Source organism: Diachasmimorpha longicaudata, chromosome 13 (genome assembly GCF_034640455.1).
Source record: "Diachasmimorpha longicaudata isolate KC_UGA_2023 chromosome 13, iyDiaLong2, whole genome shotgun sequence".
Classification (NCBI taxonomy): Eukaryota; Metazoa; Arthropoda; class Insecta; order Hymenoptera; family Braconidae; genus Diachasmimorpha; species Diachasmimorpha longicaudata.
Window position 1 is genome coordinate 144,847 of NC_087237.1, and position 18,244 is coordinate 163,090.

Below are 18,244 nucleotides of genomic sequence, written 5' to 3' on the forward strand. Positions count from 1 at the left end.
TAAAAATACTTTGTTCGTCGAGTGACTCTAAAAACAGTCTCACACCTGCGTATTTATTACTTCTCTCTTTACAACTATGGCTCCATTTTTTTTTCAAATCTTCATAGCTTTCGAGACAATGGAACGCTATTCAATTCTTATGAAAGCAGTTTTAGAAGAGATAATATTGCAAAAAATTACTGGTTGAAATTGAAAAACTCCTATGAAAAATCTCAAATCTCTAAAATTATTCTAAAAATTATTATCATAGTTGTGGATTTCCACTGTTGAAATATTTTGTCTGAATTTTGGTGTTAGAAAATTGAACACGTTGGTGTTAGAAAATTCGGAATTTGATGGAAAAATCAAACCTACAGTAGATTTTCCTTCCAATATTTTCCTGAAAGTGAATAGAAAATGGGGAAGTCTTGTAAATGCAATGAGTTTTTTTTAGCGTCTATTGGAAGTATTAATTATTTGATTATTTCCGAATTAGGTTTAAAAAATTAATTGTTAAAATATCTCGGAGTCGGGAAAGACGGCGATTTCATTGCAAAGATACGTGAGATAAAGAGCATTAGAACAACTAACCGGAAATAGCCTGATGCGTTAAGAATTGATGCTTATTCCAATAAATCGATTCAAATTCCCGAATAAAATATAATAAACAAATTTAAAATGACCAATATTTCTGAAATACGTTTGGATGAACTTTATGTTCAAATATCTTAGGGGAAACACCCATTACTTTGAAAAGAAATAGGAAAATTCTAGAGATCATTCAAAGTGAATTAAAAGAAAATGAAAATTTGCATTTTATACGCGACACAATCCAAAGAAATGAAATGTAATGTAAAGCCAGTTATCGAATGACAACGTCCGACGTATGGTTGCCCAGAATAAATATTATTAGCAAAATTCGATTTTTTTTTCTCAGTGTGGTCTAGTATTAATTTCTCAGGATCAATGATCTAGGATTAAATACCATGCAATCCATAGAGACAACATGAACCGCTCGACACCCACTTTCTGCACCCCCCCCCCCAAACCACTGCTCCACGAACGTCCCATTCATCATCAATTGTTGTAAACCGGAAAACACGATATATATTCTGAACGGCCTGTATTTGTTGCCTGCACTAGTTTGCCCGAGTCTCGAGAATGGACATGTTACTGCAACCGTGCGCAAATACAGCTGAACCACTCGCCCATCAGTAGAGTAGCCCACCGATTCATCGGCCATAATCCCGTGCGAGAACAAAACGCAAAAGGTACATCGTAGTATACAATTGTGCGGTGGCAAATAGAAAGACAAAGCGAAACACTGAGAGAAATAGTCTCTGCAAACGAGTCCATAAACCCAGTCGTAAAAACAGGCTCGTGAAAAAAAGAGAGAAAAAGAAGGTAGTAGGCAAAATTGTCGGCAAACGACAGGAAAGGAATGAGAAAAAAAAGTTGTGGAGAACGTGTACTAGATATTATCGGAGCTCTCAGCGGCTCTATGTACATATACATATACACACCTTCACTTCTACCAGAAGTGGCTTCAGCGGTTTGGTTCGATCTGGGGCTGTTTGGTTGGCTCGGCAAATTTTCTTGGCAACACACGTCTCCCACCAAACTGGCCACTCCATCGGTCAGTATGGACCGCGTTTGTTACCCACTCGACGATCTTCAAGATCAAATTTGTGCTCAATTCGAGGGGGACTATGAGCACTTGACCCTGCGATGTGTACACGGGGAAAAAAAATATTTTTGCCAAACATCCATTTACTTCAGAGAAATATTTATTTTTGCAAAATTAGATTTATAGGGCTTAATCACTCCCAAGGGAGATAGAATTAGGTTAATATTATTATAATCATATCACTCTAGAGGCTTAGTATTTTGTATGCGACCTTGAATGAACTCCATTAATAATTATTTAGTCTTTATAAATTTCTAATTTCCTTGAGTGAAGCATTTCGTTGAGTTATTTAATGCTTATAATTATTGCAGGAGCTCACTCAAGGTTATAATTAACATGATCACGTTCTAGAACAATATAATTGATGCAATTCATACCTAATCAGAATTATCCGGGAATTACTCAATTGCAGAAATAAATGATTGGAAACTTTCATACTTCCCTGAAGTCAGTGACTATTTGGCAAAAGTAATGTTTTTGTTGGAAGTATAATGTCGATTTCGCCACCTCTGAGAAAGTATTCTCTCAGCATCGTCTCTCCCAACCATTAATCCTAGGGGGAGAAAAATTTCTGTTTAAATTTCCCCTTAAATTCTAGCAATCGTATAGTGACCTTGGAAAAATTATTCTGGCAATTTGAAGTAAAAAATTTGTAAATTATTGCAATTGGCTTACATACCATTTCTATTCAATGAAATGAATATCTTCGGGTATTTGTGATAATGACAATTGACATAATTGAGACGACGATTATTTACAGGGGACAGTCGATTGTCATTTTCCATTTTTGAACGGAGTTTTCGAATTAGGGTTCTGATTGTGGTGCCAATCATAACAGGAGTAAACATCAAATTTCTTCAATTCAATCTGATTAATGATTTGATCATCACAGAAAATCAAATTTACAATATTCAGAATATAATTGTGGCAATTAATGAAATTTCAAATTAATTTTAAACGTAAATATTCTGAAGTTGGCAGTTGCATACTGGAAACTTGTAACGAATTATACAATTACTCTAATTTTAAAAATCTCATCTTGGAAAATTACATATTTTCTTGACACCGTAAATATCAGCTCAATTATCCACCGGAAATTATGCAAATTTGAGTTCATTTATCTCCCTTAGATTGCCAGATATATCTCAAAAACTCGACGGAAATATAAGTTAAGTTATCTCGATTTACCAATGTGCGGCTGAATTGTTCAAGTAAACATACCACAAACGAGTTCTAATGTTTTCGTATTGCATTCACTCCATCAAATCAGGTAAAAATATCTCGAAGCTCAATATACTGTACGATTACTCAATTCTAAGGGTAGAATTTAATAGTAATTTGTCTCTGTACAGCATTGTTTGAAAAATGAGTGATAACATCGCAATTTAGTCAGACCAATGACAATAATTCGTTGAATGATTTTAATTACAATAGTTGATACAATCAACATCTTATTTGAATAATATTCGGCGAAATGCTCGACGAAAATCCTTGTTGACTACAGTGTATATAACCGGATTGAGGGCGGAGTTCATGTAACCGAGCCAAAATGCAATGGTGAATGCAAGTCCTGGTATCGTAACACTCGGTATCATTGGTTTGATAATGTAAAGAAAGAAAAATGGCAGCCAACATGCTATGAAGCTACCCATTATCAGGCCCAGTATGAGTATTGCTCTTTTCTCCTTTTTCCTCGCTATTCGCCGCTTCTCACGCTCTGGATCCCTCGGTTTTGGTGTTTTTGCTTCAACAGAAACCCCATCAGGATTGCCTTGACGAGTGTCATTACTCGGTTCCTTTTTTATTTTCCTCATTGCTTTCTTACCGAATATTGGCCGACATATGCGCAGCTTCAGGGGCTTCACCACAGCGCACTTTGACACAACTCCGCTGTCCGATGATGATGGATCAAATTCCGAAACCATGTCGACATCTACACCGACACTGGGCGCACGATAACGGGCTGGTAGGGCTGGACTCGTGGATTTTCCATCACCATTGGCTGACAGGGCTGCTTTGAGGTTTAGCTTCTGCATTGGTAGCGGCATACCCACCTGCATTAGTCACCGACAACATTGATTTATTCCAATCAAATTGACTTTATTTAAGACACATAAAAGAAACATCAATGTTTTCTCCTATACATATAAATTATAATTGAATTCCCATAAGCAATTAAAAAGTTCTTCTAAGCTAATCGAAAAAGTGAAACTTAATTCATATAATAAAAACATTCTCCACCACTCTGAAAAGAGGAGTAGATGATCCATTATATCATGATGAGATGAGCATCTTGCCTACAATTGCTTCCAATTGTGTATTATTACCCACTAAAACTCACTGAAATGTTGACTTCTGAAATTTCTATTTGTCCATCGTTTTATATAATACACCAATAATTTGCAACATACAAGGACAATATTATACTTCTGTTTTACTGTCATACTTTCAAATGGTAATAAAAGTGATTTTTCTGTGATCTTCTCATTCAACAACAAAATTGACTTCCAGTGCTGATTAATCGTAAAGGCGCACGAGGCGTGTGTTATTATTCTAGTTCTTGATTAAATGAAGACTACTGTGAGTTTCATAAGTAATGAGCAAATAAAATTGCATTTCTCTTATATTGAAGATCAATTGTATCTGTCTCAAAGTGAATGAATGTAAAAAAAAATATCGTTTATTATTAATTTTCCTCCTTGATATGTAAAATATTAGAGACAGGTGCACATTTTTTTAACGACGCAAATTTTTCAAAGTGGGATAAAAATTCCAATAACAATTACGCGTTAGTTTGTAAACTCTAACTCTAATATAATGAATTTCTTTTTATGGTACCCAAAAATTATTGAATAAAAATTCAATCAATTATTCTCTAAAAGATGAAACTATACACACGTGTTGCCAACCAATGTAACTTTCGGAAAATATTAGAAAATTATCAAGTCCTTGAGGTATAACAATGGATATTATGGCAAATTATGTTAAATATTTCCAAAGAAATTTAATTACCCGAATACTTGCTAGTACCTGAATTACCTCCATTGACCCAAGCCCATATTCAAAATACCGTAAATGGAAATTTATTCCTTTTGGAGCTTAGTTCAGTCTTGTCTGGCTCCTGGATAAAATAAGCCCGGTCTAGGGGTTATTCACATGAAGGAAGGATAGATCATCCGGCGATACGCGGTAAAATATTTCCCCTCAGGATGATTAATATCGAAAAAATCGTAAATCACCTGGCATACTATAACACTAGTATAGCATTTTCTCGACAAAATGACCTATTACACACAATGGAGTTTCCTTATTTTTTCCTCATTGGATGTTTTACAACGAGATTTTCTCTACACTGACAGAATAATTTACTTCATCTAAATGAGGTTCGTCAATTATTGATGGATGGTAGAGTTGAATATCGCCGAACAAATATATATTAAAAGCTGAAGATGAGTAAACAAACATCGGTCAATATTTATCAATGACATATTATTTTTATTTCTAAAAATGTTGGACGTTGTCTCTAGAATGATAATTTTTCAAATTAGCTTGAACTCACAACGTCCGGGAATCAGATTATTCCAATTGTAAAATAATTATCTTTACACAACGAAAGAAAAAATAAGAATTGATCCTAATTTGTCGTTCATTCCTCTTTAAAGTATCAGTTTGAAACGCCCATTAATGAAAAAAAATTGCCTCTATTTCGCTTTATATTGAAATTTTTTAACCCTTTGGTGTATTCCTCTAATAATTCAACCATATCCTTCAATATACCTTTAACGTATCTTTCTCCTCCGTTGCGAGATTCATCGTTGGATCAACCTCCGAAGTGCTGACATCACTAGCATAATCACACGTTACAATAGGTATCTGCATTTGTGGGCTCTCAATAGTAGCAACATTCTCAATGATGGTGATCCCTGGTGACTGTCTCGAGTCTGTTGCTGGTGTTAACTGGGTGAAACTCGTCTGACGGATATCCGGTGACTCTGGTGGTGCTGTAGCTGGACGTGGTCGTGGCAGCATCCGTATACCCCGTCTCGCTCTCCGTTTAGCAGCGTAATATATTCTTATGTATACAACCACCATAATACAGGATGGTACGTAGAAGCTGCCGAGTGCCGAATACAACACATAGCCAATGTCCTCGGACAGCTGCAACAAAAAAAATACAAAAAACCTATTATTTCTATTTGCAGTAAACAAAAAAAACCGTATCGTCCCTGTTAATGGGACTGTGAGTTATAAATATTTATACCCAGATACACGAAGATTATATTTCGGTTTCATCGTTACGAACACTGCGGACTAAAATTTATTCGATCGTGTGTGGAGTACATACGTCCGGAATTGATGGCCCTCTGGGTTATATTCCATGTGCTCGTGTACACATGCCTGAGCATCAATTATTTGGACCCCACGGAGTCCTAGAAAATATTTACGGAATTCGTGAAGTTGTAAAACGAGAAAACATCATTCATCAGTTCCCATTCTATTATTTCACTTGAAATGAGCTTTAGAAATGTGCAATTGACAAAATACCCAATAAGTGGGTTTTTGTTTTTTTCATTGCTTGTAGTGCACGTTTGGTGTTGTTGAATTAGAAGGCGATATGTTGCCTGTGATTTAATTCATGAATTTAGCCTAGACGCAATTATACAGGCATTATCTTTTTTGGTTTTGCCAAAATTTGTCAACAGCTAAAGCAATTTTAGTGTAAAAAGAAAAGCGTTGACGTCGCAAGACAGATTTATTACGCTTGACGATGGCTGGTGAGAATTTCTTGGATGACTGAAGCACCTGGGGATGTGTTTAACTTTTTTTCAGGTCACTCTGTAGGGTCAAGGGCGTGTAGCTCAAGAGCGCATCGAAGGAAAAATATAATTTTGCCAGTGATCTTTACTTTGGATGAACGAATGCCCGAAATTCCCATTGGGAAATCCACTTTAAATTCTTGTCAAAAGAATATTTAATTCTCACAATTATATTTTGTAAAAAATGTATTCGGTTCTAGTAAAAACCATTATAATCTATTAATAATTGCCTATACAAACCGCCTTTCTCAAGACAAAAACCTCAAATTTCGAGACAATACATTTCGTCACGTAGAGACTCGACATCAAAGACCCCTTGCAATACTCAAAGAAGATACGTTGCAGCTTTTCACATGAAGATAAATTTGAGAAAAAGCAGATCACTTTGACCTTTTCTTTCTTCCCTTAGGTTTCCCATACTGAAGTGAGGCCTACAGTTCTCAGTTTTTTTTTGTTTTCACAGAGAACATTCATTGTTTGTCAAACGGTTTGGTCAACAGCTTTCTCATATGCCCTCCTGTGAGTATGAAAAGTTAGTTTTAAGAACTCTAGTTTTTCCCAGTTCCAATCTTGGCTTCAACCATTTAACATCATTATTCTCCAAAGATTGAATGGCAATATTTTTGTAATAAGTGTGACGAAATTTAATATCCAATTAGAAATATAAACATGTATAGTTTCTTCCTAAAGTGAAATTGAATGTTTTTCTGCTTCTTTTAATTTCATTTATCCTCATTTCTCGCTGCTTTCGGGTCACTCGTCAATAGCAGCAATACTGGATACAGCATTGACGTATCAATCGGTAAACCTGAAATTTACAACCCCCGTCAAGGGTCGACATTGTTACATTATTTCTAAAAGTCAGACTCTCGCGTCAACGATTCTGTACAAAATGTTTTAATGAAAAAATATACTAAGATCATGAAGTGTATGATTTTAACATCAATAATGAAAGCAATTGCATATCATATATCCGATACATATCTATACATATAGTCCAACATAAAGTGTAAAATAAAATAAAATCGTGGGGAATAAACTAAAATAATATACTATGAAATTTCATGGCAAAATAGAAAGACCTCAAAAAAACGTGACATGGTTTTTTTAAATAACGGACTGCATTATTATGCGCCGGGGGTAACATTGTCAACTGAGTGCTGGTATAAATAAATTATTTTATAGTTCGTTTTTGTTGTGAATAAGTATGAACGGGATAACTGAATTCAGTGAACTCCACACTCGAGAAATGTATTGGATTGGACTTGGTGGTGGACTATTCATCATGTGATTTTCATTTATTTAGCTACTGCATTTCGAGCCACTCGGCGTAATGATTATAATAATATAAACAATAAAACTTTTGTGGTGGTTTTATTCACTTTTGTGTTGTTATAATATTCGTGGATGATTGAAATAGGCGACAAATCGGTGAAAATAATTGGACGATATTCGAAGCGAGAGAGTGAATTCAATGCAAATGGTAATTCGAATGAATTTTACGGGGGGGGGGGTGGTTAGTCTAGTATTAATTGCGAGCGAATGATATTTTAATGAATGAGAAATTGATAGCGACTCGGCGGATTTAATTCCTTTTGCCATTTTAATGGGGTTTAATATTTGAAGAAGTTATTTGGGTGGATTATTATTCAGGAATGGTTATTTAATGAGGCAAATGTTTATGCGGATGGAGAATGCGGATATGTTGGGGGATTTTCCTGGTTATCTCTGAACAGTTTTAAATTATCAAATTTCACATTACCTGGGAAAATTATTGTCCTATTTTTTTTCATGAAAAAGCAGAAATGATGGTCCATAAAACTTGATGACTAATGATAATGAAACTCAAGTAGTAAAATCTTTTAGTATCGCGTGGATTATTGCCAAGAAAACGTAGTAATTATTTTTATAGCATTTGCTGGCGTGAGGCATTTGCATGTCTTCTGGGTAAATGTATATTCGGTTTACAGGAAATTGTATGAGACTTGGTTTGTGTCAACTCAATGTCATTGAGTAGTATATTTTTTTGTCCACAAATATTTATAGTTAGCAGACAACAACAGGTAGGGGAGGGAGGGGCTAAATGAACGGGTGAAGCAAAACAGAAGCTCCTAAAAACCTTAGTTGGTTAATAATATTTTTAAGCAATGCAACATCGTATAGTCAGCATTTTTCTTCAGCGGTAGTGATTCAGTACAGAAAGAGGAATGAACAAGAGAGAAATATGAATGAGGATTATTTACATGGAAAGTTCGTATACATGAAATAAGCTGTCAAGTAAAACAAATATTTAAACCTAAAGTGAACTAAAAACAGGAAAGTAACGGGAATAGAAGAAACGACAAAAAGTAATGCCAAAGTAAAATCATAAGTAAGTCCAATTACATCAACTTTGAGAGTAACCAACTATTTTTTACCAGGATGATCACAATCGTCACACTAATTATTGTGCTAGCGTGGTGTTTTTTTGTGGTGTCCCCTCCAACAAATTAAGTCACAATTAAAAACTGAAACGGCAAATTTATTAAAATAAGATAATGCATTCTATCCTCACGTACAACTCAATTCGTCATTATGTGGGAGTGTTATAATTATTTCTTATCTCACGCTCCGTTTCGCCCCACCGGTTCATTTGATCCCGCCCTTCCCTCACTTCCAAAGGAGCTACCACTTTTTTCGAAATCTGCGTTAAATTTTTTGAAAGTCACAATTTTGAAGGGGGGCGGGATAGTATCATGTCCATGTGGCAATAAGCGTTACTTAATTTTATTATCACCGAGTTCCAGCCATGTCATAATAATGTTCAATCCGAAGCATCCAGAGAATAACCAATAATGTAAGAAAATAATGAAATGAAATAAACTTTTTACTGGAATATACCCAAGTGAATTTATCCGTTTTTCGTGATTCCAGCAGTTCAGGTTGAAAACTAGTTTTCTACTAAACAGTATATTACTTGTGACAGTAGTTTAATCAACAATACCACTTATTAAGTTAGTTAAATTGTCGAATTTGGTCTTAATTAAAAATATAATTCATTCAAGTATCAGTGGTTCTATTTTTAATTATGATTCCATTGACTTTTTACCAGTTCGGGTTGAAAAATAGTTTGAACGGAACAGTACATTACTTCTACTTGGAGTTGTACAATGAAACCATTTGGAATGGCGAAAAGATGGTGACAAGAGTAAAATCCCAGAATGAAAGAATGCACTGGGCAAGAGAGACTGGTTATGAATGTCTGTTGGTGTTGTTCATGTAGAGTTACGTGAAGCATAACGAGCAATCCTGCGGGCGTGGAATGAAAATTTATGAAACTATGAATAATAATGTTAAGCACAGGGGTCGGTGGTAGTGGAGTGAAAGAGGACGATGGAAAGTGTGGAGATGGTGGGGACGATGCACTGTGCATGTGAGTATATGTAGGTAGAAGGTGAATGCCTGCGGTGAATTTTCCGAGAGTACGATGTGAGTGGTTTCCCCCCTATGGATGAAGGTAACTGAATAGGGAATTGAGTACCTATGCCCTGGACTCACGAAGAAAGAGTATAATAATATTTGGGAGACGATTATGATGGAAATTAATGCGGGTTATATGAGCATGGATTTACTTAATTATTTAATGAATTCGATTCATCCGGTAAAATTAAAAAAGCAATTTCCCTTGGGTTTTTAGAGCAGTCGGATCACAATTGTACGAGGTTTTAATCGGGGAAGTGCCTACCGGAGAAAAGTCTAATTTTCTTTTTTAAATAATTCGCAGTAAATGAACGTTCAATAGGATAAATTATTCCAAAATGTGTTCACCAAAGACCTGAGTTACACGGAGAGAAAAATTTACCAAAATTTACGGAATTTGAGTTGGCTTACCGGTTACAAAAGTTACTATATAAGAACATTTCCGTCATGCTAACGCAATTTTTCACTGGAAATTTGAGATAACAATTACGAAACAGTCCGGAAAAATTCCATTTATAATAGTTCCATATAATTTTCCTTCGCTTGAGATACGTCATTTTTATTGAATAATTATCTCCATGCAGTTGCTAACTTACGTAAGCCGAACTAAAAAATTTGCAGGTGCAAGTGATAAAAGATATGCTAAATGTGTTTGTAAATATTGGGACGAGTAATTTACAAATCTGGGTCGAATTTAAACATAAGGGAAAGAATATAAAATAGTTAGTGTGACATTAATGACAGCGTGTATGTATAACCAATTATATGGGCTACAGCATTTTACTTGCTAAAAAGCAAAAGGATAAAGGGCGTTGTTTATGATTTCTTTGGAAAATTCAAATCAAAGTTCACGTAATTTCTCAGCAAAAGAGACACTTGTGGGAAATTCCAGGGTGGAAGATTTGAGACACGAGAATGTGAAAGACTAATGGGGTCAAAGGAGAAGCAAAGAGATACTTGTCGCTCTCGACCTTGACGTTTTCGTTCTTGGCGCGTGGACGCCACTAATGGAGTAAGGGCACCGAAGTGGTGAACGAGGAGCATTTGCTACATAAACAACCGCAAGTTTCTCTTATCGAAGTCGTTCTCTTTAAATCGTTCACAATGTCTCCCTGCCCATGTTTTTGCAATTTTTCTCGTATTTTCATTTCACTAAAATTTCAGGAAATTTTGTCATTGAAATTTGAAAATTTTATGAAAACATATTTCGTGCTCCTTGGAAGATTAACGAAAGGTAGAAAAATTTTGGTGAATACTTTGGATATTTTTGACTTGGCAGAAAGTTCAATTTACTACTGAATGATCGTGCATTTATTGGAAATTCAAATAGTTTGTGAAAATTTGAATTTTTGTAATGTGTAATATACGGAGAGAACTTTCTGGTGAAAATTACTCCGTCCTTTGGTAAATGTTTAGCTTTAGAAATTTATGAATTTAATCTTTCGTGTGAGAAAAGTCCCTTGGAGAGAAATTAGGATATTTCGATACAGGTGCGTCACAGGGTGGCAACGAGTGTGATGCTGCTGCCAATCACACCAGTTAAAACACCTCGTCACACGTGTATCCCAATATTATGTTCACTTAATGTAAGGGTAATTTTTATAAAAAATATCTTTCCCTCTGGAAATAACTATGATACTATTTTTTCAGCAATAAATAGGGCATTTATGTTTTGTCCCGAGCTTCCTGAAACGTTATCAGATGTAAAACTGCTTGAAAACGTATTTTACTGCACCCCTGCTATCCGTGTCGGAGCGATTCTTATCATGTTCCCTTCCTCTACATTTTACTGCTCTCCTAATCATAATTTCGTAAAAGTTTTCGTGTTCTGAGGAAATGGCACTTTGTAAACGTATCTCTGATCGGTTCGACCCCCCACTTATATCCCAAAGTGTCAATTATTCGATTCTCTTGTAAACATTCGAAAAACTCAATTCTCATATTTATTTTGCTTGTCATCCCTTCGCTCACTCTGCGCTATTATTAAATTCTGGGGAAAGGGCGCATCAGAATTCGCAGTGAATATGGAAAATTCCCCACAGACCTGAGAGAATTAAAATTCTCATAACACAAGATGCATACACATTTCATTTTTATCTCTTAATTAAAACAATGTCCCAGTATTATTTTATTCTCACACAACTTTTCTCAAACGTTCTCGACGGTGACAAACACTGAATTTCACGTTTTCATTTTATGCTGAATTGAATATACTCTTAATCTCCAACACTAAAAGACAAACATTTATAAGAGGAGAAAAAATGATAATGTAAGGGCGTAGCTTACTCAGCAATCAAGTTCTTGTCATTCTTGCGTTGGATTCTTGTCACTTAGCAACATTAATTCAAATGTTTGGAATTTAACATTTTCGACTGAAAACGAAAATGGATGGGTTAACTACAGACAAACATTCCTAAAGCCGTTCAACTATATTGAAAAGTTGTCTGTTTGAAGACTTTTCGAGCATAGAATGACCATAGAAAACACAAAATATTACAGATTACTCCATAGGAATCATAATCAGACCTGTTCGCACATCATAAACTCGTCTTGATAATCACTCGCCAGTCACTCTGCATTGGCCAGATTGAATGACGTCCCCAAGGCCTCCGATTAAGTTCAACGAACGTCCGGAAGAGTTTCAAGCACACTACGTAACGGATATACTCGTCAGGTGTTGGAGGTGGATCCCCTGGCTACATAAAGGGCATCAACGTACGCCCAAACACCACTCGTCAACAGGACGAGGAGGACAGCGAAACGAGATGGAGTGAGGGGGATAGCTTTTGGAACGATGGCCCGAGAAAATGAGAGAAGGTAAGGGGACCAGACCACGATGACCCAATTAAATTTTGCATTCCAACGTGGTGCCACAGTCAAGGGGAGGAGATTAGGATGAAGCGTCTGGCTCACTGAGACCGTAGAAGAACTACAGATATCTCGTTACATTCACCCCTCCCCCTGATCCCAGTCACACCATTCCACGTATTCGTCTTTTGTTCACCTTGATCCTATTTTTCTCATTTTATTTTGTTGACTCACCCGGACGCCCACATTTTCTTATGTACCGGATGCCAGCGATAAATGACGCTCACCACTCAACCTCTCCTTCCTCTTTTCATCGCCCTAGTATTTCCAGGCGGGAACCATGCTCTTTTAATTAACGCCAGCATCCCGCAGGCAATGCCTTTGTACCAATTGATTGACGGTAGTTTTGCATGTATTTTTTTACCGCCCCTTTTAGGCCATTATCAGTAAATTGAGTTTTGAACATTTTTTCAATACTTTTTTTCTGTCCTTTTGTGCGACGCAAGAGAAGACTTTAGGGGAAGTTATGGGGTAATTCGATGATACTTGACGTTTTTGAGAATTAAAGAGAGCCTCCGGGGAAGTTGTTATTACGGCCCAGGGTCTTCTTTTCCTAACATGCTTAATATGGGAAAGGTCATGAGTTCAAATCACAGCAGATGAGAATTTTTCATACGTTGAGGCTCTGCCGATCCGGAGACTTTTGGTAGGGTAGTCGACTGTGCCGGTAGGGGTTTCCCTTATGGTGTTTCATGCCAACTCCTATGTTCTATGAGAGCCTGGATGCGGTGCTGTGTGGAGAATCCACAGCCGCATACATAGAGATTGATAGGGTTCATTAGCCGAAAAAGGAGAGGGCGTAAAGGGTAGTAAAAAATAACATTACGACAATTACAGTAGTTGCAATTATGACAGTTGATGATCCATGATTCATAAATATCTTAAATTCTAGATGGAAAAATTTTATCATTTTTTAATCACTGAGGGAGTTTAAAACAACTGTTCCTTTCAGTAAATTAAAAAATTACTGAAAATTATTCGAAATTTTGACAAAACTCGCTCACTTTTGGCATGGTAATTTTTTCCTCAGTGAAATAATGATTCCTGTTTTTCGAGGAAAAAAGTTGAACAAGGCTCTCAACTAGCTTTACTCCCCAGCATCGGGTTGATCTGTCGAAATAACGTCGGCCCTAGATTGGCATCACTATCGGTTGACGGCAGACCCATGCTAGTAAGTGCCAGGCTTGTCAGTTTACAGCCCTGTTGTCAATGCTTGGCAATTTCTACCAGCAGTGCCACATAATCAGGCTCAAGAGCAATAAGATTGTCCTTGTTGAAATATAATTAAACTCCGCTCAGAATGACTCAAGCCCAAAAATAAAATTTTAGAAAGCTAAATACTCCTCATCTCAAGTAAATCAATATTTGGCAAAAATATATTTTTTTTCCGATACAGCATGACCTTTTTTCCTTCTCACCAAAGGCCGGACGAAAAATAATTGATCGCTAATTAGTCATGAGCATTTTCCCACCCTTACATAACTCATTAAATACCGCATAAACTTTCAATCTGGGCACAATTTTTCCTTTGAAGCCCGTCGGGGCCTTCAAAGTGCCTGGACTGTATGATTAAAATGAATAGACACTGGCCGGGAGAACCGCTGTTCTGAGTGAAATTTAATTTATGTAAATTTATAATGCACAAGCACTTTGTGGTTCACTCCCGTATAACGTTTTCGGGGGCTCAACCCACCTCGAATCCTCCCAACCGCACCATCAACGACATTCTCCATAATTTCATCGACGGAAAAATCCACCATCTTTACTCCACCCCCATCCTAATTTGTGTCTATCTCGATTATTTCTATTCCACGAGTTGAAAACCCCATTTCTCACTAGTGTTGTCTAGGTGAAATCCGTGTGAATCGTCGGGACGTGCCTTTGCAACGGTATCCGAGGTTAAAATCCAGTGGTTATAACCGAGTATGCTCAGCCCAACTCGCTCCATTCTGCCGACGAAAAAGAGGTTGAAAGACGGCGAATGAGCCGCGGTGAGATTGCACGACCACGAAGGACTATCCACGAGAAAACGAATAAGGCATTACGTGCATCAGTATATTCTTGAGTGTGTGTGATGGGAGGGCGGGGAGGTGTGGTGCACATACGTTGCAATGCAGGTTAGTCACGATTCACGGCTCATCGTTCCATTTTCTCAAGTTAACACCCAGCCATTTTCCAGATAAATCAACCAAATCTTTACCTTTAATTTTCTCCTCGGTCGAGGATTGACGGAAAGTTAAATGAAACATCACTTTAGTATGGCTGGCGTGGGCTGCGTTTTGGATCTGTTTTGATTCATTTTTTAAATCCTGAAATGGTTACCTCGCGTCTGATGTGATTAATTTAATTGTTATTCGATATTTTCCATTTTGTAAATTGTATTTCATTTTTTATGTTGATGTGAAACATCTATAGGCGCACCCCTAAACTGAATCGTTGGCCTGGCGATACTTGCCGTGGCGAGCATTCGCCAGGCTATACTAAGGTATGCCTATCTATATTCTGTGTAGTAGAGTGTACGGCGTGGCTTCTCACTCAGTTCGACGTTGTTGTTTACTACGGTACACATAACCTGCGTTTTATTTAATTTTTCATTTTAATTTTTGACAATAAAATATGTGTGACAGTGATAACTCAGAAGATCAAAGTGATCAACCTTGTGCAAAGAAAGTGAAACTACACTATGGTATACTACCAAGTCATCAGTAAGTAGATCGTATTTTTCAAGTCTCCATAAATGTAATTATTATATTTTTATATTTAATTAATTATATTCATATTAATCATATTAATAATTTATATAAATTATATTAATATTATCTTCAATTAAGGATTCTTTTATTATTCATGAAGGAATTAATATAGAAAAATTTATTAATAAAATTTATACTTGCAAATCTTTAGTCATATATTGCAATAATTAACTAAGATTTGAGTTCATGAGTATATTGAAGCCACACTTAAATTTTTTTTTTGTGTATTTCAATATCATATTGTTTTAAATATTTCAGTTCCCAACAATCATCAGAAGGATCACAAAATATTATTATTGAAACTGGACGTCACCCTGATCAGTTAAACACAAGGCATACTATCAATGTTGTGTCAGACTTTATTAATCGAATAGTACCAGACTATTTTAAACTATTGCATCTATTGGAAATGTGTGTTCTTCACATGTTAAACTACAAGACGGAAGTGAATTAATTATGATTGTAATATACATTTTACCTAATAACAAAATGGATCATCTCATTTCATTTTTACATGAAAGGTTATTTCCTTATAGTCAAACAGGTTCAATAATTCTTAAAGCGAATAAACATAAACTACCATTATTTTTAGCTGCATATTTCAGTGTAAATTTTGCAAGAGCTGAATCAATGCCATTAATGACATTTCTTCAAAAAGAATTTCAATGGCAAATCAATAACGATCCAAAAGAATCTACTACCAAATATGGAACAACAATAGATGCTGTATTTGTGAGATATCTTGATGGTGTTTCATCCAATACTTTTGTAACGTACTTTAGTTATCATCGACCAATCGTCACAGTAATACCGGCAGAGGAAAAATCGAATATAACTATTATTGAAGCCACAGATGAAAATATTTAAATTGTGGCAACTTGATACTAATATCGAATTTTTATATAATGTAAATAAATGTTTATTAAATAAAGTTACCATTTACTGTAAGAATCTCGTAATACTTCATTTTTTCATTAGGCTATATTTAATTCCTGTAATAATATTATCTTTTATGCATATTACTTGTACACACACGATGTTTCACATCTGCCAGGCGTCCCATGACGGCTCTTTGGTTTCTTTTCTCCTTTTTTAGTTCTTCCGCATCACAAACATTTCAATAAATGCGGAACAAATTATTTTAGCAACTGCGGTCTGACAATATATGAAAACACAGTTTTTCCAAATTTCGAATATTTTCACACCAGCCCCTCGGACCCTGAGTACTCTGTCATGCCCCGGTTTCCCCTACTTTGGATATTTTATCAGTTTTGTTAGCACTCCGACGTCAAAATGAGCGAAGAAAATAGTTTCGTCGAGAATTTGTTTTTCTTGAGAATATTCAAGCACTTGGATTTTTTTTATTTCCTCAAACCTTTTTTGCGAACTGTCGTTGTGGAGTGGAGCATCCATTAGATACTGATTTTCCAATAGACTATCCAACATTTTCATACAGATTTTTTATTCCAAGTTTTGAAGTTTGAAGTTGATTGGTGAATTGAATGTAGACCTGTGGTTATTGGAAACTCGAAGCCTGTTTCATGAAGAAATCGAATAGAGTCAATAGTTTACTCAGAGGTGTTGGCAAAAAAGCACAAGGCAGAGCCTTTTCCAAACAATCAGATGGCATCTTTCATGAATTTCTTTAGAATATCAGTATTGGAAACATCCAGAACAAAAATTCCGTGGACGTAGAAAATTTCATTTTCTTATGAAGTTAATTTGCTTCACTTTTGTATTGTAATTAAATGCGCTTTTTGCTAACGGTTTTTATTCGCTATTGAGCTAATAGTTTTTTAATGCATAACGCACCATAGTTTCGTTAACATGAATGAAGAATTTATCAGCTTAAAAAGGGATTAATCTATAATCCTCGGCAATCGCACCCAAAATTGCTACTTATGAGAGAGAAAAATTAAACAAAAATATTATAACTACTCTTTATAAATAGAGAATGTGACTCATATAATCTCTCAGAAACTTTCATCAGGAATCAAAATCCTGAATATGATGAGTTTTTTATGATTGTGACATCTCATTTTTGTGTAGGAGAATCAATTGTTTAGAAATTAATTATAAATTATCCTGGTAATTTCCAAAATATCTTCTTTTAAACTCTTCAATCAATCGTCGCACGTTGAAAGAAAAATTGAGTAAGTTTTTTAGATTTGAGAAACACTCTGTAAGCGTTGTGTATTGAGACAAATACAAATTCGGTTTCGTAAATTTTAAATAATAAAATATTCGTAAAATGACCAGAGTTTTATGGACTGATATGGCTGACATAAGAGCTCTAATGTTCGCCTACAAAAGTAAAAAAACATTTCTCTAGAGAGGAAATAGCCGAAGTACGTGGATATCCTTAACAACATCGTAAAGGCAGTCTCCTCGTAAAATGAAAAAATTAAATTCACAGAGAACCATAATCTCTGTTGCTCCGCATTTCATTATTTATTATCTCGTAAACTATATAGTACTACTTACAATTTTTTATAAGCATTATCTGTAGAACTAGACGGTTGATATTAAACTATAATAGATTATTATTTGAATCAATTTTTTGAATGAAAAAGTCTTAAATAAGGAATGGTCTTTAGTTCCAATGAGTGTATAAATTTTACACATGAACTTATGTACACTATTATAATCATTACTCTATAGATAATTTTTATGAAAGCATT

The 18,244-nt window shown here is 35.6% G+C and overlaps 1 protein-coding gene across 2 annotated transcripts in view; it reads right to left on the bottom strand.

The window, feature by feature from the left end:
- Nucleotides 1-1,049: 1,049 nt before the first annotated feature.
- The window catches only part of LOC135168958 (alpha-2 adrenergic receptor), a 144,255-nt gene continuing 127,060 nt past the window's right edge, over nt 1,050-18,244 (bottom strand). Inside the window, exons 2-4 of one of the 2 annotated variants that reach the window (XM_064133613.1) lie at nt 5,444-5,824; nt 3,492-3,720; nt 1,050-3,410 (exon numbers count right to left, since the gene is read on the bottom strand). In XM_064133613.1, the coding sequence (XP_063989683.1) occupies nt 3,118-3,410; nt 3,492-3,720; nt 5,444-5,824 (903 nt within the window). In that variant the 3' untranslated portion in view covers nt 1,050-3,117. Of the gene's footprint in view, nt 3,721-5,443; nt 5,825-18,244 lie in introns of both variants that reach the window. The other variant, XM_064133611.1, reaches the window with a different exon arrangement.